Below are 24,858 nucleotides of genomic sequence, written 5' to 3'. Positions count from 1 at the left end.
TACCTCGACAGCTAAGACAATTTTGAACAAAAATGTTAATTGGATCTTTTTTGTGTAGAATGAACCGTTGTCTCAGAAAAAACGTTTGGAGCGATCGACCATTTTGAATGTCAGTTACGTGAAATCAATTTTTTAAATAAAACTTGTGTCAACTCGGCGGTAAAAATTCGATATCATTTGATTAAAGTGTTCTATCGACAAAAATCAAAATGGGTTTTAAAGATGAAAGGTAAAGTTTTCCTATACAATTTTTTGTATTTTGCCGCAAATAACGTAAGTTTAAACTCATGAGATCAATAAAATATATTACTTTCATTGACCTGGTGACTATAGAATTTCCATTGCTAGAACACAGTCTTTAAAACCTTTAGCATGAACTTTTGATTTTGATATTTTGGAAATTAATATGATGCATTTGAAATATACCTAAAAAACGCGAAATTTAAACTTTCACATTACAAACGATCTAAAACATTTAAAACTTATTCTTTTCGATTGTCGAAGTATGTTTTTCAAAATTTCACAACTCCAGTTCTAAACACTACCCAATTCGATTTTTGTGAAAGCATTTTTACAAAGTTTAGGTGGAAGTAATAAATTTTATTGATCTCATGAGGATTGTAAAAAATGACAAAATAGCTCAACGTTTATTTATTTAACAACTTTTAGAAACTTACTTTATTTGCAGCAAAATTCAAAAATTGCATACCAAAGCTGCAGTCTCCTCTTTTAAAACTCTTTGATTTTTGTCGATAAGTTGCTCTGAACAAAATATATGGAATTTTTTGCCTAAAGTTGATACAAATATTAGTTAAAAAATAGATTTCGCGTGCTTCTCTGGCATTTAAAAATCGCCGGTCGCTTCAAGAGTTGTTTCTGAGAGAATGGTTCATTCTACACAAAAAGTGCTAATAAGGATTTTTGTTCAAAATCATCTCAGCTATATTTCTTGTTTAAAACATTTTTTACGGCATACAGATTCTTGAAAAGTCGATGTTTCCAATTTTCTCCCCCTACGAGGTGGAGTTTTAGGGGAAGTTTTAGGGGGAAGCCTCTGGATAGAGGTGACAAATTTTTTGCATTTTTTTGGGGTCCCACAACTGACACTCTCGGCAAAATTTAGCTTGTTCGTTTATTTTATAGAGATTAAATCTCTGATGACTGAACTAAAACGCAAATGCCATTGACCTTATCGCAACCATAACCAACCCATAAATCCAGAGAGATGTTTACTGCACTTACCAATGCAGCCAAGAATATGAGTCTGGTGATAAACGACAATAAAACTAAGCTTATGTGAAAGGTCCAGGATTTAAAAAATTTGACGAAACTTTACAATCTGTGAACATAGTTAAAGTAGTTTAACAATTGTCTTATGTGATAAGCATGGTAAACACTAAAAACATAATAACAGAAGAGATAAATCGACGAGTAACGGTCATCAATAGAACTTATCATAAAAGTTATAATATCAAATATCTTAAAAACACAATTTAACAAGAAAGATAATAATCATGATATACATAATCTTAATACTTTCAGTTCCAATATGTGGGAAATATAGGTGCTTTCTAATATGGATAATGCAGCCTATTAATATTAAAAAAAAAAATCCTTACAAAAATAAATGAGAATGGTGCGTGGGATCGTCGGTATAATTCTGAACTATACAATAAGTACAAAGAAATAGCACGACCTATTTTATTGGCGGAACCCGAAAAATTACCTAAGAGGTACTCGTATACCTAGATTAAGATGAAGCAAAACAGTAGTTAAGTAGGCTAGAAAGATCAATGTTGCCAACAGCAACAGTTACCAAACTGCAAGAAATACAACGGAATAGAGGAATAAGCTTAGGAAAGTCCAGGCTTAACTTGGCCTGTTGCACGAATTATGATGATATTGATTAAGATCTAAACTGTACAAAACACATTAAGCTACTTAGCTACTTTTGATAATGTTCGAGAAGAAATTTTCAGCTGTTCAGTTGTTTAGTTTTTCAAGAACAACTAAATATATGTAGCTGTATAGGATATAAATCTTAATAGTCTTCAAAATCGGAAGCACCAATTAAGGGCATTAAAAGACGGTTACATAATAACATAAATCATAAACTCTTCAGCTAATCATTAGTAAATCTGATAGCATTGTTAGAAAAGTACGGAGGCGCAATGGCCTATGAAAAGTTGTATATTGTACCGTGCTCTGTTTGAACATTTGATAAAGTAAATATTACTTCATATTTTTTTATTTTCTAGTTTAAAATTGAATGTGTAATTTAAACAATATTTATTTTTCTAACATCGATAACTATTTTTAGTATTAAAATTGTCAAAATTTGGATACAGAATTTACAAGTAACGGTTCACTCAATATGATTTCTATCTGAAATTTTTGTCGTGTTGGTTAGAGTTAGAAACTAGTTGATCTAGAATATGACTTTCTAAGAAAATCAAAATTGCTCTTTTTTAATTTTTTTAAAATTAATTTTATTGTAAATCATATTGACGTTTGCATGGTTTTATGAATTTATTATTCTTAGAAGGCAAACAAGATATTTAACCAATTATGCAATTAATTTTGTTATTTAAGTATTTATTGTCAATTGCGTTATTAAATCAATTAGAAATAATATATGGTGATTTTCCTAAAACTCTTTTTAATTATTTCGTGTGATGTGGCCGATCAAAATTTATAAATGTGTGTATTTATGCATAACAAATGGCAATTATCTAATGTACTTTGATGACACTATTTTTAGTTTATTTACATTATTTGAAATGAGAGTATTTAAAATGTAAAATAAAAATAAAACTAGCTCATTAGCATCTAACTCAAAGTAAGTTACAGCAACAGTAGGATATACTGCAACAGTAGGATATACTGCAACAAACTTCTGTAATACGCTTTATACAGAACGGGTATTGCGTTTCTAAAACGCATGAATACTTATCCTTTATGTCTCCAAATTTATGCTTAGGCCAAACTATGATATTTTTCGTCCTACATGGGGCTTATTACAAACAAATGAATCTTTGAACTACCTAATAACTGATAAAATTTCTAATGCTTAGCTCTAATCTCAGAAGAATCTGTGATATGCTGTAGGTGGCAAATTACGTATCTAAAAGCTTGTAACATATTTGCTTTTCCATTTTTATTTAAAAGTTTGTTTGGACCTTCCACTATCTACTAAGCCCCAAGTATTAGCGAAAGTATAAGTAAAACTTTAATATGTAGGCATAGTAGAGTGTAACCAGAGTACACACTTCTAGACAGCATAGGCCATGCATCCCTTCTAGATGCGTATTTATGTCGCGCTTTATAAGTAATATATACGAACAATCAAAACAGCACAGATTATTAATGCAAGTGGGTGGGGGCAGCTTAAAATATATTATCATAAACTGGATAATCTCTAGAGTATAGTGAAAGCAAAAATTAGCCAAAAATCAGACAGAAACCTATGATAGTCACTTATGTAACTATTACAAAAAATTTAAAGTACCTATAAAAATTTTAATCATTGTCTTCTAAAATCATTGTAAGTTCAAATATTTGTTCAGTGTTTATTCATTTTTTGACTAGTTAATATAAAATATTACCATCATAACCTTTATTTACATTGAATAAATATTTATTTATATTACCGTATGTAGGTAATTATCAACATTTTCGTCGTCTGCAAAATTCCGTGTTAGATAAAGTTCAAGTTACTCAGGTGTCACTATACATCTAAGAATATTCAATCGCAATCACTAAACAGTATTTAAGATTCCACCGCATCTTGACTTCTGCTTTTTAATTGTATTCTGATTTAATAAAACCAAACGATAAGTTTATAAATGTTACACAGAAATGGGAGGTATATTCAAAATATACAGATAATTATCATACCTACCTAGATGTCTTGTTTGGTATTCCTCTCCCACTCTTCCCAGGTATCCGCAGATCAGCAATATTTTGTATTGGGTAATTAACGTCCCGAACAAATTTTGACATCAATTGGTGTTACACCTATACTCTACCTAATATTCAAATTCCTAATTATATCCTTTTGTTCACTCCACTCGTTCATCTAAGCATTTTACTTTCCAGCCGATATATTCATTGTTTCTACAGTTTCGACAGTTTTATAAAATTTTCTCTTCAACTTCATTAAATCCTTCTATCACACAACACACAACTCGTTTCTTTCCACTTTATCCATCCAACATCTATTCTACTGCATGTATCTCCATATATTTCCATATAACTTATATATTTCCATATATACTTAAAACCATTACTTTTCACAATCGTTTCACCATCCAAGGTTATCATTTTATTTGTAATAATTCCATCCTTAAATGAACATTCCAAATTCTCTGTTTTTAACCTACTGTATTTCAAATCTTTTTCGCCAAGAAATTTTCTGCACTGTTCCAGTTTTTGTTGTAAATGGCTTTTACTATTTCTCATCAGCATACATTAAGCAACAGGAAATGTTGCCCTGTAGTTTCGCTGTTAGCTGATCCAAGACTAAGATTAAATCATATTTACTGGGAACTTCTTTCTTATTGACTGCCCACGACAGAATCTCTTGAGGAACTCTATCATATGCTTTCTCAAGATCAATAAATACCATATGAGCGTTTGCTTTATTATTCCTGTATTTTTTATCAGCTGCCTTACAATGAAAATTGCATCTATTGTTGATCTACCTTGCATAAAACACAACTGATTATCGGATATTTGGGTTTATTCACGTATCCGTCTGTCGAATAATCTGTCCATTATTTTCATAGTGTAACTAAGTAGTTTTATAGCCCTGCAGTTTATGCATTGCTTTATATCTTCCTTATTTTTCTACGCAGATGCTTCTCCATTCGCCTAATATTTGTGCCACTTTTATAATTCTATTATTAAACCTATTAACCAACTTGCTTCCCGTCTCTTTAAAGCTGTCCACAATTCCCCAGGAATATCATCTGATCCGACTACTTTACCATTCCTTATTTTTTGAAGTGCTTGAACTAGTTCCTCTTTAATTATTTTGGCGACTGTTACTGTTACTGTTTCCTTTAAGTAAACTCATTTTCTCTCAAATGCTTCATTGAACAAACTGACAAAGTACTTTTTGAATCTGATTAAAATATTTCGCCTTCTTTGCTCTATATTTGGCCATTATATACTATTTGTTTCTTCTTTCCTGGTATCAAAATGATCGCATAGATTTGTACTGCTACGGTTACTTTCGCCTCCTTTTTGGCGACCACATAATTTTGAAGATCTGTATAAAACCTATTTTCTTTACAATATTTATATAATTATCACTTCTTCTTTATTTTTATTCTCGAACTTCTTTTCTGAGGTTTTTTTAAGTAGTTTATTTGTAGTAGCTCTAATAATACTGGTAATCTTCCTCCAAATTATATTTCTTTCTTGCTATTTCTTTCCAAATTTTCTTTCATGTTTCAACACATTTCTTCTATTTTTCCCTAAATAGACCTTCTTACTTATCTTTTAATAGGTACCACTTGATTTTTTGTGCTCATCTCCGATATTTTGGTTTAGTTTCGCTTTTTTCTTCGATGCACAAGCAACTTAAGTTGTTGGCTTACTGCGTCACTAACTATTATCTTGCAGTCCTTACATTCACTTATATCTTCTTTTTTATTGTCAGAAAATAATTTGTTTGAATTTTGATGACTACTATACATCAACTTTCTCTTTTTTTAAAGAATGTGTTAACAATTCCCATATCTAATGCTGCTGTTGATAGCAGCATATCATCTCCAGCTTAATTTCTTATTCCAAAGATTAGTACACTTTGTATTGCTTCATATCCTGCCTTGGATCGACCCACCTCCTATTATGACTTTCTTCTCTGATGAAACAACACTTAGTAAGTTTTCTAATTGGCCACAGAAACCTTTCCTTTCATTCTCACCTAGACTAGTTTAAGGAGCAGATACACACAACATACAATACTTATTTAATAATTACAAATTTCCCTGACATTATTCTATCACTTGTTTTTATAACCTACTACTCTTTCTTTTGACTATCAGTAATTATTATATCAGCTCCATGTTCAGTGCTACTTTGTCCCTATATACTATACTTTGTATTCTTCATTTACTCGTTTGTCCTTTGCCGTCTCCACCTAGTATCTCTGTAAAGTGTCGAAAATCCGCATGTTACATTTTGTCTAAATTTCATTCTGTTTATTAAATGTTGTAAAATTTTCTGTTTAAAGCTTTTTTGTAAATATTTCTCAAGAAATTATTTTATGCCGCAAATATTTTCCAGCACAACAACCGTTAAATTTTTATTTTGTAACTACTCTCTATAATTCGGTATTATGTACCATCTATATGTCCTGGTACCATTATGTACCAGGACCAAACAACGGGCCTTCAAGTCACATAGTGTATGAGTGTTCTAAGTTTAGTTCTTAGTAATTTAGTTTACTATATATGGTACATTCTGAATACATGCAATTTGTATTATCCTTCTTTTAAGCGCATCTACCAACTATATCTCACCTGTAAGATTTGCAAGATTCCAAGACGCTATACTAATTTTTCTAACCTGTAATGGTGTTAATCCTGAAATAGTTTGCTTTCGGACCATTTTACTTCAGGAGATGCCATCATTTCTGTATAATTTTTATTGCATTGGAGAAGGTCTTTTAATTATTATGGCCTCAAAAGATTTTCTAACATTTGATGGCTGAACACCGTTTCTATCAACTTCATGTTTGGCACGATTTGGGCTACATCATCAATGCAACCAAAGTACAGTATTATCCCACGCTAATTTACATTTTTCTATATAGTTAGTATCTCTACTGTAGGGACTGCCCTATAAGCCAATATATTGTTGCCCGTATCTCTCCACTGGGAAGTACGTACTTTATATTATTATGCAACACATTAAAAATATTCCTGTTTCGAGGCATAATCCTGTTTCTATGAGTTGTAAAGTCTATCAGTAGGGTGCTAACCTGGCTGTAGACCCCCTCCTCCTTTATCCGGGCTTGGAACAATATTAATTAATAAAATTATAAAACACAATAAAATACGAACGAACTAATTCTACTATTCAAAAAAGGAGGTAAAAAAACAGCCAAAAAAGTACAGAGGTAGGTATAAACAATGCTACCCCAAAAGTTACAACTAAAATTTTACAAGTACTAATAAATCAGGGGATAAGTTTAGCAGATGAACAACAGGGTTTTTGAACACAGGTGCAAATGCAATATTAGTTATTAGAAAGATTATTATTATTATTAGAAGAAAATTACTGAGAAATCTACAGTATAACAGACCAGTATTTCTGTGTGTGATTGACCTAAAGAAAGCGTTTGACAAAGTAAAACTCAAAGATGTAATCCATCTTCTGTATAATAGAAAATATCGAAAACATCTACCAAAACAACAAAGTTAAAATCAGAATAGATGGACAACTTACAGAATCTATAGAAAAAATATTTTGTAGTCCCAGAGGACATGAAAAAAGATATCGTAAATTGTAAAATAGAGTGTGACAAATATATATATATATATATATATATATATATATATATATATATATATATATATATATATATATATATATATATATATATATATATAAACAACACAGTTTATTAGGGTTGCAGACAGAACACTGGCCGGGATGTTAATGAAACACTCTTATGACTTTTTGTCTAGCTTTCGGAATGGTTTTATTCCTTTTTCAAGACACTATAATATTTATAAAAATAAAATAAAAGTGTAAATATTTATAAAATATCACAAATCTTCAGTGCAACTTACTAGTCGTTGAGATTATTTATAAAAGCATAGACACTCAACATTAATAACACACACATAAAATATAAAATAGTGGAAAAAATACATTTTAAAATTCTTTAAAATTTAGGTACAAGTAGTAAAAATTTTTTTTGTCATCTTTTACTGGTGTGTTTTAACTCTGGCACATAGAGAACAAGACGACCTCAGCTACATGATGAAGAAACTACAAGAAGAATATACCAAGGATGGTCTAGATATTAACCTCGCGAAAACAGAGTACCTATCTACAAGTGAAGAAGACATAGAAGATCTACAGATTGATGACAACGTAACAATCAAAGGAAAGGATAAATTCAAATACCTGGGGTTTATAATCACGAAAAAGGCAACAACAGAGGAAGAAATTACACAAAGATTAGGACAAACAAGAACAGCAATCCGACAACTTAACTCAGTATGGTGGGATAGACACCTAAATATGAAGACAAAAACGCAGATTTATAAAACATTAGTGCGAAGTATGACATATGGGGCTGAAAATTGGATCATAAACAAGAAAAACAGCAGTAAGATAGTAGCAACAGAGATGGAATGCCTGCGAAGATGCTGCAGAGTAACAAGAATGGATAGAAGAAGTAATGACGAAATAAAGCAAAGAACATCAATAGAAACAGACATACTAACATATATAGAACAAAAAAGACTAAAGTGGTATGGACATGTAAGAAGAACTAGCGACAGCAGATGGATAAAGAGAATAACCGAATGGAGCCCCATAGGAAGGAGGAAAAGAGGACGACCCCGAAAATCCTGGAGGAACGAAGTAGATGACGCCATGAGTAAGAGAGGACTAAACGATGGAGAATGGAACAACAGAGAGAGATGGAAACGGTTGAGCGAGGGAAGGCAGTGAATACTGAAGAATCCCTAAATATATATACATAGAAAACAAAAAGAAAAAATCCTATGATTAATAAGTAATTAGGTGTACTTAATATCATATTTCTTTTTAAGAAATACTAGAGGCCCATCATTAACATCCCGGCCAATTTTCTGACTGCAACCCTAATAAACTGTGTTGTTTGTTTATATTGACAGTCACTAATATCCAGTAATTCTTATATATATATATATATATATATATATATATATATATATATATATATATATATATATATATATATATATATATATATATATATATTTGAATTGACAATTTTTCATTTTCACAGTTTAAGAGGGACTTAGATTTGAAAATAACAAAACTACGTTGTTATTTCTCCAAATATACGACAATAATAATTTCATAAGAGATTAAAATAATTCATAAAAATTTTGCTAAATAAGTAGATACCAGTATGTCTGCAAGCGGTCAATAAGGAATGTTGAACAGAAACTGAACTTTTTGTAGCCATTCACTCGCAATGTGACCTCCTTAGTAGAATTATTATGTAAGAACATACATGTCGCATTACTATACTAAGATATATTATTGCAACCTTGAGAAAAAGAAAACAGAAATGGAAGTTTGAATGTCATCAGATGGTAAGGAAGTGGCGAAGTCGATACCTGAGTAGTTTTTTTACTCTAGATTGTAATTAATTATACCACAAAATCGCATAGTGCTTTTTATCTTAGTATATTAAATATTAGAGTAGTTTTCTAAATATTTTTCAGGCTAATTTCAATTCAAAAATATAAAAGTTACGTGAGGTTGTTGGTAAAAATGATCTAAAATGAGCTAAACGTCTTAACAAAATGAGTTAAATATTAACACAAATTTTTTCAACTTTTTTCCTGAATAATCTGAGAACTACTAAATAAATTTTTAAATAAAAAATTTCACATAAATGCTATGTAAACAAAAACAGAATATTTATTGGTGTTAATATATTATTATATAATAATACATGGGTGTTGTTATACAAAAGTAAAATAATGGCTTAATTGATATAATATTTAAAAATAATAAATCCATACAATCTCCTTTTGTGCCTGAAAATAGGTATCGTTGGTAACGTAAAACCCTTAAAAGCAATGTATCCAAAATAAACAGAAACATAAAAAAAGAAAAATTCAAATGGGAGAAAATAAAGATCTTAAGCAACATACTGGAACAAGATATATGACAACAACACTGAACAGACCAGTTGTGATGGATTTCAAAAATATTTACCAGTGGTCAGGACATGGAATTTGACGTCTCAATTCTTTCTTCTAGCTTCCGTCTCTATACTTGTGATGGTAGTTCAGATACACCTATATATTATACGCCAGATAAATTTGGTAAAAACAATTAACAATAGGAACTCAAATCTAGTTGTAGCTAATATACTCGTAAAATGAACCTTGAAGAAAAATAGAAACAAAATTAAAGAATTCAGATTTTAAATAGAATAGAATAGAATAGAATAGAATAGAATAGAATAGAATAGAATAGAATAGAATAGAATAGAATAGAATAGAATAGAATAGAATAGAATAGAATAGAATAGAATAGAATAGAATAGAATAGAATAGAATAGAATAGAATAGAATAGAATAGAATAGAATAGAATAGAATAGAATAGAATAGAATAGAATAGAATAGAATAGAATAGAATAGAATAGAATAGAATAGAATAGAATAGAATAGAATAGAATAGAATAGAATAGAATAGAATAGAATAGAATAGAATAGAATAGAATAGAATAGAATAGAATAGAATAGAATAGAATAGAATAGAATAGAATAGAATAGAATAGAATAGAATAGAATAGAATAGAATAGAATAGAATAGAATAGAATAGAATAGAATAGAATAGAATAGAATAGAATAGAATAGAATAGAATAGAATAGAATAGAATAGAATAGAATAGAATAGAATAGAATAGAATAGAATAGAATAGAATAGAATAGAATAGAATAGAATAGAATAGAATAGAATAGAATAGAATAGAATAGAATAGAATAGAATAGAATAGAATAGAATAGAATAGAATAGAATAGAATAGAATAGAATAGAATAGAATAGAATAGAATAGAATAGAATAGAATAGAATAGAATAGAATAGAATAGAATAGAATGGAATAGAATAGAATAGAATAGAATAGAATAGAATAGAATAGAATAGAATAGAATAGAATAGAATAGAATAGAATAGAATAGAATAGAATAGAATAGAATAGAATAGAATAAAATAGAATAGAATAGAATAGAATAGAATAGAATAGAATAGAATAGAATAGAATAGAAATAGAATAGAATAGAAAAGAATAGAATAGAATAGAATAGAATGGAATAGAAACATACTTTATTGTCACTGAAAATTGTACAATTTTATGGACAAAGCTTAAAAAAGTAAAAAAAAAATAATAACAATATCAATTAAAATTTACTAAAATTAGATAAATCATATCACAGAATAAAACATAAAATAAAATAAACTATCCATTGCAAAAGTTTACTAAATTGCAAATTGCATAATAAAACCTAACGAACTAGTTTACGGATAAGTTTAAGCTTGTGAAGTTGTTTAAGAATGTGATATCCAAATATATAAAAAATACTTTGTTGCTTGTACCTAAACGTACTACACTTTCTTAATTATTCATTAAGAAACTCTTCCACTGAATAATAAGGTCTTTCGGATAGATAGGCTTTTGTGAATTTACGGATTTTAAGAAAAGAAGTTGTAGATTTAAGTGGCAAAGGGAGATGGTTGTATAATTTTTTGCCGAATATAATATAGATTTCTTTACTAAATCAGTGGATGCGATCTGTAAATACACATCAAAGCTTGAATTTCTGGTGGAGTAGTCATGATTAGGTTTTGCTGGTAAAACATGTAGGTGTTTACGAATTAAGCTAATATTTTCTAGAATATACAGAGAAGGAAGAGTTAAAATCCCGTGATTTTTGAAGTAGTTTTTGCAATGTGCTATTCTACTGAGGCCAAAAAGATACCGTATTACTCTTTTTTGTTATTTAAAAATAACATCAGCTAGACCAGCTGTACTAGAACCCCAAAAACAAAGGCCATATCGAAGATGAGACTCGAACAAAGAAAAGTATGTTGTTTTGGAAAATGCTAAATTCATTTCCTTCCAAACAGATCTTAGTCCATAGCAGGCTGAGGATAGTTTCTTGTGCAAAATATCCACATCGAAAACTACTTTATCAGATAAGTAACTCAAAAACTCAATAAAAACCTGGAAAACATAAATGCGGTATGAGCTAAAAAAATGAACACGGCATCAGTAAGCTTACCAATACTCTCATAAATGACCTTTTTGGAGTGTAATTTTTCCTTGTCACGATGAATTTTCTTGCAAATTTCGATTTAAGTTTCTTCTACCCTCTACTTGACTTTTGGACTTGAGCCCAGGGTTACTTTTACTTGGATGGTGAAAGCCACCTCTTCTCAGAATTGAAAAAACATACGTTCAAAATAAGTCCGGAAATAAAAAAATATATTTACTAATCTTAAGCAACTTTTATTTTATAGAGTTTTTTCACTAAGTCAATACTTTTTGAGTTAATTGCGAGTGAAAATTTACATTTTTCAAAATAAAAACCACGTTTTCGGACGGTTTTTCACAAATAACTCAAAAAGTAAGTGTTTGTCGAAAAAATATTCCTACAAAAATGTAGCTTATAAAAAAAAAACAAAAAAAAAATAGTGTACTATGAAGTCTCTAGACCCAGTAGAAGCAGAGTTTTGGATAATGAAAAGTAGGTTTTTATTTGTTAAATTGCAAGTCAAATATTTCAACGTGAAATAACCGAAAAATTAAGCAATTTTCGAAGAAAGTTCATCAAAAATTTTTGAAAGTGATTAAAAAAAGCTTTAGTTTTGTTCTTTAAAAAGTTTCTAGCATTAAAACTAAGCGAGTTGCGCTCAAAATAAAGTTGGTGCCTTTTTTTGTAAAAACATCGTGAAAATCACACTCTAATTAGAACCCCAAATAAAATTTAATCGTTACCGCTTTACAATTTACTTTATTTATGTACTGATTATATGCCCCTTTACGTTTAACCGGTTTATAAAGGGCTTATTTAAAAACATGGTTTTAAAATAAGAAATTTTTTTTTAAATTTTGAAATAAATGCTATTTTGAAAATTTAAGTTAAAAAGTATTAGTGATACGAAAAATCTAGAAGAATGAAAAAAATATAGAATTTGCTTTTCCGAACATTTTCGTTTATTTTGTATTTCTGTAAGACAAACATTCGTTAAGATATTGCTGTCAAAAGTTTACATACACTCATGAGTAGTGACTCGTTCAAGCCCTTTCAACTACAACCCTGTTAAAAACAAGGGTTTCAAAAAAAATTAATTTAAATGATTTTATTGTCCTTGAAAAACCTAATGTACTTAAAATAAAATAAAATAAATTCATAACATTTTGATTAAAAAAAATATTTTATATATAGTTTTAATGAAAAAAAAAATATTACAACTATTCGAATTTCTTTCTTTCTCTTCGAATTACGTGGTAAAAAATTTAAATGGTAAGGAATTCTAAATTGAATGTCACTATATAACTAAATAGTTCCAAATTACGTGAATTTACAATTATATAATGTTTTTAGAACAAGAGTCGTTTCTACCCCTAAAAATAAAAATCAACCTTGGGTACAAGGAGTATAAGTCCAATTTTGAAGTGGAGGATAAGTATAACCTAAATCCAAATTTTCATGCAATTTGGTAGTGACATGGAAAATAACAGGGCGACGACACCCGCCTTGTTACGATTATGGTTATGGTAGATCGGAGCAGGGCCCATTTATGAGCCCTTCAGACACTTGTAGGAGTATCACTACAATGGATCCATCCGGCGATCTGGGTCTCGCCGTATTTCACGTTCATTTTGTGGACTACAAGTACGAAATGTAATAATAGTTGTTATGGTACCTCTACACATTGTTTATTCGAATAAGCCGCCAAAAAGTTTTGATATGGTGCTTAGAATGTAAGAAATCTTTGTTATTAAATAATATTTTTAAATAATCTCGTATGAGACGAGACGGTCAAAAAACCAAATTTGCTAATGGTTGACAATCACTGTCGACAACAGTTCAGAAACCACCAACCACTAATAAGGACTTGTTAATAACAAAATAAGGTTAACTAAACAGGTTATAGAATCGCCGGAGTGCCAAACGTAACTCCGTGAACAAAATAATCTTCGCAGAACATTAAAAAATAAATTGAAGTGAAACCGAAAATATTATGAATCATTAGGGCAATTTGGCAAGTGTTTGTATATTTTATTTAATCCTTTTGCCTTATAGATCTTTCTACATCATGTGTTTGACATAATCTTAACAATGATTTATGAACAACCCCTATTTCTTTTAAGTATATAGTTTTTTAACAAATGCAACACGGATTGAACAACGTTTATAACAATGATATTGGATAATCGTTGAAATGCCAACCGTTTAAATTTTAATAATAACATTCACACCCAGCTTAATTAAGATTTTTTTCAATGGTTCGTTATAATAGTTTATTATTTTCTTACTTCTAAGTAAGGGTAAGGCCGTTAAAAAGAAATAAAGATTAGGAAAAACTAATTTTGACAAAAAAAAATGTAAAGGGGTAGGTAGCTTAATGAGCAAATGAAAAGCAAAGGGGAAATGCAAAACTTTTCTGAGTACTCAGTAGTGAAGTGAATAGTGATCAGTGTACTAGTGCCTGGGGGCTTGGGAGACTGAGATCTCGTAAGCCCTGAAGAAAACATCAAAGAGGATGTCGAAAACTCGGCGCAATGGAGACCAACACGGTTCAACCCGGAAGAATGGTGGGTTTATATCAATTTTTATAATAGTATTAATCTTAGCTGTAGGTTTAATTGTTCTAACCGCTATATATATATATATATATATATATATATATATATATATATATATATATATATATATATATATATATACAATGATACAATATAAATTTAGATAAGATAAAAAAATAATTAATCAAATTATAAATTAAACTATAAAAACAATTAAATAAATACTAAATTATAGAGGTATAATATACAATTAAAACACTTAAGATCCACTTACCAAGTTCGAACCTTCTGTAGTTCCTTGATCCTTCCCTCAGGAACATTTCTTAATCCATGATAAAATGGATGAAGATATTTAGTGTTTTGTGTATTGCCTTTTTGTTCCATTATAGCAGTAGTATCAATAATTCACAGAAATTAACTAGCACAGACTAGACTTGCAAACCGACACGAAAGTAAAGTAAATTTTTGTCTAAAAACAAAAGTCCCACACAATGAAGCGACGCTGATCTGTGGCGGACTAGTTTTATTAATTTCACGCGAACTGAACGACTAAAGAACTTACCTTAAACCAGCAGAAAGAAACTTTCGAGTAATCAAAAATTGAAAGTCGGAGTGGGATAGACAACCTGTGGCACTGTTGCGAATAAAAGAGCAACGGCAGGGTCGGAGTAGGGGGTCATTAGTGGAAGATGCAGGTCACACAAAATGTTCTTTTATAGCCTTTCAGTATATGTGTAACTTAAAAGAGGAATTATACGATAACAAGACAATAAGATATTATACTTCATATTTCTGAATTTTAAACGAGAATTCGATAAATTAAGCGGTACGTAAAGATGCAGGTTTTATGAAACATTAAAATACGGAACAAACATACACACAAACATAAACAAAATAAAAATGCCGATGATTTTAAGTAGAAACCAAATGCCTTTTACAGTTCTTTCATTTACATTTATAGTGAACCAAACTAATCTCAAACAGACTCTTTTATAACCTGAAAAGAAAATTTACCCGATTATAAGTACTACAATATAAACCTATAAAAACCGTAACGCAACAACGTAATTTTCTATAGCTGGACATCAATCAGAGAGGGTCGCAAAAGTTAAAATTCTCCATACTAAAAGGTAAGAAAGGTGTTTTCAATAAAAAAAATTAATTGGAATATGGAAGCGCCCCCTAACATAATTTGGAGAAATATGTTTAGTATTATCCAACATACTGCATTATTCTCTTTGCATTCATCCCTATGCGGGGTCGGCTTCTCTAATGGCATTTCTCCATAAGTTTCAATCCTGAATCATATCAATAAAACTTACATATTCTGTATAAACGGCTCCCCCCAGGTCTTCTTTAATTCCTCTTTTATTCCCTCCAGGAAGCTGCAGGTCAGGAATTCTTCTTATTGGGTGATTAAGTTTTTGGGCACAAAGTACAGAACAAGAACCTCTGGCAGATTTTCATGTGAAAGTTATACGTAAGCTTTTTGACCGGTAAGTTTCCAATTTTTGTAGAATAAAATTATTTGTTTACTTATTTTGTTATCTTATTTCAGATATCGGATTCATCGACCTACCCAAATAAAGGTGAAATCTTTGACTAGAGATACTGACAGGCTCTCGAGCTGACATTTTTCTGCTGCAGTTCCTGATAAGCAGGTTCGGCGATCTGTTGTTTACAGTCAAAGTTAGATTCAGCCAGAAATCTAAAACGCATTCCCTCCATATCGTTTCTGTCATCGTCTGATTTACCTTGTAAAATTTATAAAAGGCACAGATTTAAGCAAAAATCTAAAGTTTGGTTTCGGCAACCAAGACATCTTCGAATTTCTACTTTTTGGTTTTCTTCTCAGATGTCGCTGTAGCGTCTTTATTGAAGTTATATTATTATCACTTCTTTTGAAGGAAAACATTTCTCGTTCAGGGCTTATGTACCAGTCGCTCTGATGATTCGTGCTAGGATGAAATATGTACAAAGGAATATGCAGAGGCACTATACATGAAATCAAATCTTAACGCCTGTTCCTTATCTTTCACAATGTTTACATACACATTCATATGGGACTCATTTCTTATTGAGTGCTTACCACAAAATTTCTTGAGGAACTCTATCATATGCCTTCTTAAGAACAATGGATACCATATAATCGTTTATTCCTTTATTCCTGTATATTTCGATCAGCTGCCTTATAATTCAAATTACATCTGTTGTTGATTTGTCTTTCAACTTGTATAAAACCAAACTGATTCTCGGATAATTCGGTTTCTTCGCGCATCCGTCTATTAATTACTCTTTCCATTATTTTTATGGTGTAAGTAAGTAATTTTATGGCCCTATAGTTTGTATATTGTTGTATGTCTCTCTTGGTTTTGTAAACAAGTACTAATTACTACTCCATTAGTCTGGAATTTGTCCAACTTCTACAATTCTATTAAATTAGCCAACTTGTTTCTATCTTTCCTAATGCTCTTCACACTTCCCTAGGAATACCATCTGGTCCAACTACTTTTTTTTCTTTATTATTTGAAGGGCTTAAACCATTTCTTCGTTTGTTATTTTGGTGAACATTGCTGTTTCTGTCTTCTTTTTTACAGTTTATAAATTGAAATTTTTCAATTAATAAACTGTACTAAATACTTAATAAAATACTTTTTCCATTTATTTTTGGGATTCTTTTCATTTCTTTTCTATGCTAGTGTTACAAGGCCCTGATGTTTATGGCTCCTGTAATGTTTCCTATGAGATGGTGAATAGTATAAATATACAAGAAATAAACTGTCGCTTCGAATTGTGTCAAAAACAAAGACCTTCACCTTTTTTTACTTTTTTATCTTCACCCTCTTGCTCACATATGTTGTTTTCGTATTCCATATTCTCGGGAGAAACGCATTTTTCTTCAATTACTAGGACTCAATTACGTCCTCCTTTTCCTGTTTCTGTATGTCGGCTTCTTCGTGTATATCTTCGGGAACTTCTATAATTTTCTTTACTACTAAAGTTTGCTTTTTCCTTTCACTTTCTTCTAAGTTTACTTCATATCATAAATTCTATGTATTATTATTTTCTTCTTTTCTTCTTTCTTCTTCTTCTAGGTTTATTTATTTAAATGACTCCCAGGCATTAATTTCTCCTAAGTTTCTTTCCTTCTTTCTTTGGTTATTTCTCAGTTCTTGTTCCGTTGTTATATTTACTTCTAAATTTTGTTCTGGCTTTCTTCTTTGCTTCTTTCTATGTTGGTGTTATTTAATCTCTTACCGGCTTTTTCTGTAGTTTGTTGTTGTTACGGCTTTCACGATATCTTTGTTTATTTGGATTCCTGTTATTTCTGTTTTCATATATGTTGGTGCAGTATTGTTTTCACGACTTTCTCTATGTCTATTTCAGTTCCATTATCGGTATCTTGATTCATAGTTATTTCCTCTTTCATGTCTTCTTTCATATTTTCTTATTGGCATTAATTCTCTTCTTTGTTGTTTTGTATGGTAAACTTGTCCCAAGTTTCTGTTGTGCTGGGTTTTCTGAGTTGTGAAATTTGTGCGGGGTCTTTTATTTTTCCTGGCTTGACAACGTGACTCTCGTACTTGTTAAAATTGACATAAACTATCAATGTTTTTGCAATTTGGCAACGTAATATGGTCTTCCAAAGTATTTTTAAAATGTTTCACAATCAGCTCAACCAGTTGTTTCGACGGATAATTGTATTTGGGATGTTTCGCATTATTGTAAATTTATAAAGCGTATGTATTTTCCGAGATTCCCTTTTTCTCATTATATCTTCTGTTCTGAAGCTCTTTGTTAATTTCCAATTACTGGACTTTCCCCAGATATATTGTAAAACGCGATTTTCAAATTTCTCTCAGTTGATGAATTCATCTTCTTTACTGTAGAATCACAGACTAGCTTCCTCTTTTAACTGATTTCTTATTGTCTTTGTACCTGGCTTAAAATCTTCGAAGTTTTGTAGTGCTTTCCTTTAATTTTTATTAAAAAGAACTCTATGTAATAAAAATTACTCACAAACTTATTAAATAAAAATTTAACCAAACTATTTTTGATGTTTTTACTCATTTTACAACATTAAAATGTAAAAACCTTTAATTATCCATGTCTGTCGGTTTGTTCGTAAACATAACTCGTCCGTTTTATTAAAACAGATAAAATGACAAATGAGGTGTCGAATGAGACATTATAAACCAAAGATAGTATTAAATGTGAGAAATTTGACTTCTGACTTCCAGTGTAATGTTAAATGTTTGTTCTCTTAAATTTGTAATCTAGAGTAAAATTATAACGTTACATTTTTACCCTAAAGAAAAATTTTAACAATATAATTTTAGTCTAGAGTTAAAGTTTACTCTGATTAGAAATAAGTACAACATTGGAAAAGTTAAACTATCCGATGATAAAAAAAGATATTTAGGTGCTTATTTAGTTTCTCTCCTGATTTGGGGAAACGACCAATAGTTAAACAATTAGAGAACATTTTTAGAGCTTTCTTATCACTATGACTCAATCGTCAAAACCATTTGATGAATATGTAAGCATTATATCTCATTTATGTCTTTGTACAGTACATAGTCTACTATGGAAAAACGATGATTAGTATTTAACCTTCCTAATAACATATAATAAAAACTATTATACAGTATAATGCATCCTACTATAATGTGTAGTTTTTAATAAATGCTAATACCAAGTCAATTTTAAAACACATAGTATCAGGTGGGGCGATTTTTTTTGCGGATATTTTTTTGTACATTTATATAAAATTATTGTTAAAATTATATAAAAGCGCTAATAGTTTTAAATATTATAATTTTGAAGGGATTTGTACCAATAACTATTACTAGAAATAATTTAAACATTAAGAAATATACTTACTTACTTAATTAGTAGAACCCATTTGTACCTTTCGGTGTTGGGCCGTTTAAAATACAATTCATTACATTACAATATTTGACAGTCTTCTGAGGTGTCCTAGCTCTTAACGAACTTTCTCCATTTCTTCCTATTGGATGCCATCTGTGTTGCTTCCTGCCAAGTCTTACCCTTACTCTGCAGTATCTGCGAGATGTCACTGTTCCATTCTTTAATGGGTCTTTCTCTTCTGTTCTTCCCTATTGGTTTGGCGTGCCACACTCTTTTAACTTGTCTATTATTGTCCATCCTGGTTAGATGTCCGAACCATGCCAATTTTTTCTCTTTGATTGACTCGAGTATCGGTTTGATTTTGAGTCTTTCTCTTATTTCTTCATTTCTGATTCTATCAGTTCTTTTTACTCCTATCGTTCTTCTGAGGTATTTCATCTCTGCTGCCTGAATTCTGCTCTGATGTCTTTTGTTTAATATCCAATTTTCTGCTCCATATGTCACTGTAGGTCTATATATTGTTTTGTATATTGTCATCTTGGTCTTTGTTGATATTTCTTTGTTATTAAGGAATCCTCTATTTATTGCTTGGAATAGTTTTCCTGTGTTTTCCATTCTGTTGTTAAGATCATCCTCGATGTCTCCTTTGTTGTTGATTACTGTTCCTAAGTATTTGTATGAATTTGTCTGTATTATTTTTTGTTGGTCTATCATTACTTCTATTTTATCTTCCGTCCCTTGTTTCCTTGATATTTTCATTATTTGAGTCTTCTCTTTGTTTACGTTTAAGTTGTATTTGCTTGCTTCTAGGTTCTATTTCTCTAAGTTGTATTTCAGTTTTTCTGCAGTTGCCGCAATAAATACTATGTCGCCTGCAAATATACACATCTCAGCATTTATCATTTGCATTCTGTTCCAACCGATGCAGTATTTCTTGAATGTTTTCTTACATTCTTTCACTATGTCATCTATTATATTTATGAATAGTACTGGGCTGAGACTTCCCCCTTGTCTAACTCCTTGGGTTGTTTCAAATGGTTCTGACTGTATATTTAACATTCTTACTGTATTTGTTGTTTTCATGTATATACTCTTTATTGCTTCTATCAGTTCTTCACTTACTTGTTTCTTCTTTAGGCTTTCCCATATATCTTTTCTTTTGACTGAGTCGAATGCTTTTTCCATGTCTATAAAGCTCAGATGTATTTCTTTATTTTTCTTTAAGGCTTTTTCTATTACTTGTTGCATGGTGAATATATGGTCTTGTGTGTTGTGTCCTTTCCTGAATCCACTTTGTACATCCTCTAATTTATGTTCTATTTCTTTTCTAATTTTCCTTTCTATTGTGGTTTCGTATACTTTTGCTGCTACACATAGTAGTGATATACCTCTATAGTTCCTACAGTCTCTTGTGTTTCCTTTCTTGTATATAGGTATAATTACTGCATTTGTCCATTCTCTGGGTATTACTTTTCTCTTCCATATTAGGTTATATATGTATAACAATTTTTCTTTTGCTTTTACTCCTATATATTTCATCATTTCTGGTGCTACTTCATCGCTTCCTGGTGCTTTTCCAATCTTTATCTTTCTTATTGCTTCTTCCAGTTCTTCTTTTTCCATAGTTTCTGGATTTTCCGTGTTTCTCATGGATACTCTCCTGTTGTGGCTTTCCTTCTCCATTGTATTCGCTTGATTTCCATTCAGTATCAGCTGAAAATGTTCCCTCCATCTTTCCATTATTGTCTTATCGTCGTTTATTATTGTTCCTTCCTTGTTCATTATTTGTTTCAGTTTCGTTTCTTTGTTGCTTCTTAGGTTTTTCAGTGTTCTGTAAAATAATTTTACGTTTTCTTTGCTGTTTTCTTCCATTTTTCCCCGAATTTTTCCCAACTTTTCTTTTTCTCTTTCTTAACTATCTCTTTAACTTTTGTTCTTTGTCTCTTATAATTTTCATATTTTTGTTGTGTTTTGTCTTGGATGTATTCTTTTCATAATTTCTTCATTTCTTTTATTTCTCTTTTCACTTCATCGTTCCACCAAGATGTTCGTTTCCCTCTGTTGTTATTTCTTGTGGTTCCACATATTGATTTAGCTGTTTTTATCATCGCATTTTTAAATTTTCCCCATTCTTCTTCTATTGTTTCTGTTATTTCATGTTAATTGTCCATCTCTTTCTCTAGTCCTTCTGAGTATCTTATTCTCGTTGTTTCTTCCCTTAGTTTATAAATTTTTATTATTTCTTTGTGTTTTCTGTTTATGTTCTCATTTATTTTTATTTCTTTTCTTTTGCTTTTGAATGTGGTTTCTAGTAGATAGTGGTCACTACCAATTTCATAACTCCTTTTTACACTTACGTCACTTATCCAGTTCTTCTCTGTTTTTTCCACTATAGTATAGTCTATAATTGATTGTTCGTCTCTTGATTTGACTTCTCTTGTAATCTTGTGTATCCTTTTATGTTGGAAGTGTGTGTTCATAATCACCAGGTTATTGTCTAGACCGAATTCGAGTAGTAATTTTCCATTTTTGTTTAGTTTGTCCTCCCCATAAGGTCCGATGACATTGTTCCATTTTTCTGTTTCTTTCCCCACTCTGCTGTTCATGTCTCCTGTGATAACAATTTTCTCTGTACAATCATTTATCACTTCTTGTAATTTGTCCCAGAATTCATTCTTTTCGTTTTTTGTTGCGTCTTCATCTGGTCCATAACATATGATGAGGTTTGTATTGGTTTCCTCTGTATCCATATCTATGTCTACTCTTAGTATACGTTCGTTGTAATATATCCAATTTTTTATTTTGTTGATACTCTCCTTCCTTATCATGCGCGCTACTCCTGCCTGAGCTCTCTTCGTTTCTTCCACTCCACTGTATATTAGTAACATTCCGTTTTCTAATATTATTGATCCTTTTTCTTTTTTCTTTGTCTCTGTTATAGCTACTATTTCAATGTTCTTATCTCTAATTTATTCCCCCAGTTCTATTTCCTTCCCATTTATACCTCTCACATTCCATGATGCCATTTTCCAAATTGTTTTGTTCTTTTCTGTGTTTAAGTTGTACTTCAATTTGTTTTTACTTCCGTTTGTGTTATCTTTAGATCTGCTCATGTCCCTGTTCTGTGTCTGTTTTGTTTCTCGGTCCGTCATTGTGTTTTCTTCAGCTAGTTTTTTGAACCAGTTGGTTCTGTATTGTATGTTACTTTTTCTATCCGGCTTGTTTTTTGATTCCATTTCCACTTAATGCCTTCTATAATTATGAAACCATATCCAATTTTTGTCCTTTTCCCATTAGTCTTTTCATCTGCTGCTATCTTCCTAAGATTTCTTTGTATCTCTATCTCTTTTAATGTTAGGTCACATTCTATATATACTCTATGTTGCTTACAGTTTATTAGTTTACCCTTGGCTTTTAGTATTTTCATTTTATCTTCGAATGTTTTACATTCGATAACACACATTGTTTCATTTATCTTTTGTACCCTATTTATTTCTGATTTTACTCCCATTTTTGTTTCTATGAAGTTCTCCAGTTGCTCTACTTCTATTGTGTCTATTGGTAAGCCTCTCATTATTAGGTTATTTTTCTTCTTTTTTTTCTGACATGCTTCCAAGGCTATTTCTATTTTATCTATTTTTTGTTTCATCGTTGTCATTTCTTTCTTTAGATTTTCATTTTCTCTTATTATTTCTTCCATTTGCAATTTGTATTCACTATTTTCCTTCCTAATTTCTTTTAGTTCCTCAATCATATTACCCATTGTATTTTTTATCTCTTCCAGATCCCTGTTTTTCTTTTTATTATCGCTTGCTATTTCTCTCATTAGTTCCGTCATTTCGTTCTGGCTGCTAGTTTCATTCGTTGTTGGTTTCGACCTGTCTGGCGTTCGGCTCACTTTTCTGCTCCTGCTAAATATGTCTATCTCCTCTTTGCTTTTTCTTTTACCATCTTCATCAACCTTACCATCTGCCATCTTTCTTCTTATTCAAATAATAAAAGTATTTATAAATATAAATATTATAAGTAACAGTTACGGATCTCGACAAGCGCCGCGCCTACCTCTACAGTTAAATTTTAGCAATTATTCTCGATCCTAACCAGTTTCGACTTCTACCACTTGTAAATACAAAAATACAATCAATATCAAAACAGCAAATAAATTCAGACTTTATAATTCTGTATAGTTTTACCGAAACCTGAATAACAGACCTATTGTTTTTGTTGATAATTATTATTGTTTATCGTTCTTAATCACCCGTCCAGCGCAAAAAGCTCAACTCGTTTCGACCACTCAGAAGTTTCACTTTTATCCGTAGGGCAATTAAAACTAACTATTAATTTAATACAGTTCAAAATCAGATAACTGATTATTTACTTACATAAAGGTCCTTTTTAAATACACTTTACACTAATTTGCATGCAGATTACACTCGAAACCACCCAAAACTGGAATTTAATTTCGGAGCGACACTACACACGTCCAAATAGTCTGACCTCCAAAACCCATATTAAGAAATATAATTTTATTTAAAAAAATTTTAATTTGAAAATCAACTTTCACATTTAATACATATTTTACCTGTGTGATGGACACACAATATTATTACATTTAGAACATTAATTTAATACCTGCAATATTTCTTCCTTTTGCCAAATATGGAACCACTTTTATTTATGGTTGTGGCGAATTTGATTCTTTCACAAGTTCTTCTACGCTGTAAATAATCTTCCAGTTAGAACGTTCTTTAATGTTTGAATGAAGAATTTTTACTTTATTTTCGAAAGTACGACATTGTTTTTTCAATAAGATTTTCATGTTTTACTATAAACACTTCTAATAAAGACTGAAATAAATGTTTAGTGATTTAAAGCAAAACAATATAATATCTGCATAATTTCAAATTTTAATTTTTAAAAAAGTAAAACCTCCATGTTGAATTCGAACCCTGCGCTTGGATGAGAACATCGTGCCTTGAACTCTGATCCACCAGACTTTTATAATTATTTAGTGACAGGTTGGGTTATTGTTCTGCTGCTGTTCAAATCGTAGTAGAAATTATTCTTGGTTAATAATTTAAAACTTTAAATTAAATAATCACTATTAATTAAATTATTTTATTAACATTTTTGCTTTATTGTGGTTAATCAGTTTTTACTTTATGCGAAATTAAAAAATGGAAATAGTTCACACATACGACGATAATAATTATGACCGAGGTGATTTAGCTCGAAGCTAACGTCTAAAGGTGTGAGACTATCGATAGTGGTAATGTAATGTAATTATGTAATGTAAATTATAGGTTTTTATCGATTATTTCTCACCTCTACGAGTTTCATCTCTTTTTATTTTACAAGGTAACTGTGTTTTCTATCTCTTACGTTAAAAAGCCGGGTGGTAAGACACTCATCACTGTATA

General features: G+C 30.5%; 1 protein-coding gene across 3 annotated transcripts in view; it reads right to left on the bottom strand.

Annotated features, from left to right (window-relative positions):
* The window catches only part of LOC140436982 (alpha-tocopherol transfer protein-like), a 162,963-nt gene extending 139,028 nt beyond the window's left edge, over nt 1-23,935 (bottom strand). For 2 of the 3 annotated variants that reach the window (XM_072526187.1, XM_072526186.1), the window contains exon 1: nt 14,841-15,153. In XM_072526187.1, coding sequence (XP_072382288.1) covers nt 14,841-14,950 — 110 coding nt within the window. In that variant the 5' untranslated portion in view covers nt 14,951-15,153. Of the gene's footprint in view, nt 1-14,840; nt 15,154-23,820 lie in introns of those variants that run through there. The other variant, XM_072526188.1, reaches the window with a different exon arrangement.
* Between the last annotated feature and the right edge of the window lie 923 nt (nt 23,936-24,858).

The sequence above is a fragment of the Diabrotica undecimpunctata genome, chromosome 3 (assembly GCF_040954645.1).
Source record: "Diabrotica undecimpunctata isolate CICGRU chromosome 3, icDiaUnde3, whole genome shotgun sequence".
In the NCBI taxonomy this organism is placed as follows: Eukaryota; Metazoa; Arthropoda; class Insecta; order Coleoptera; family Chrysomelidae; genus Diabrotica; species Diabrotica undecimpunctata.
Note: the sequence above shows the minus strand (reverse complement) of the source record. Positions and strands in the feature narration are given on the sequence as shown.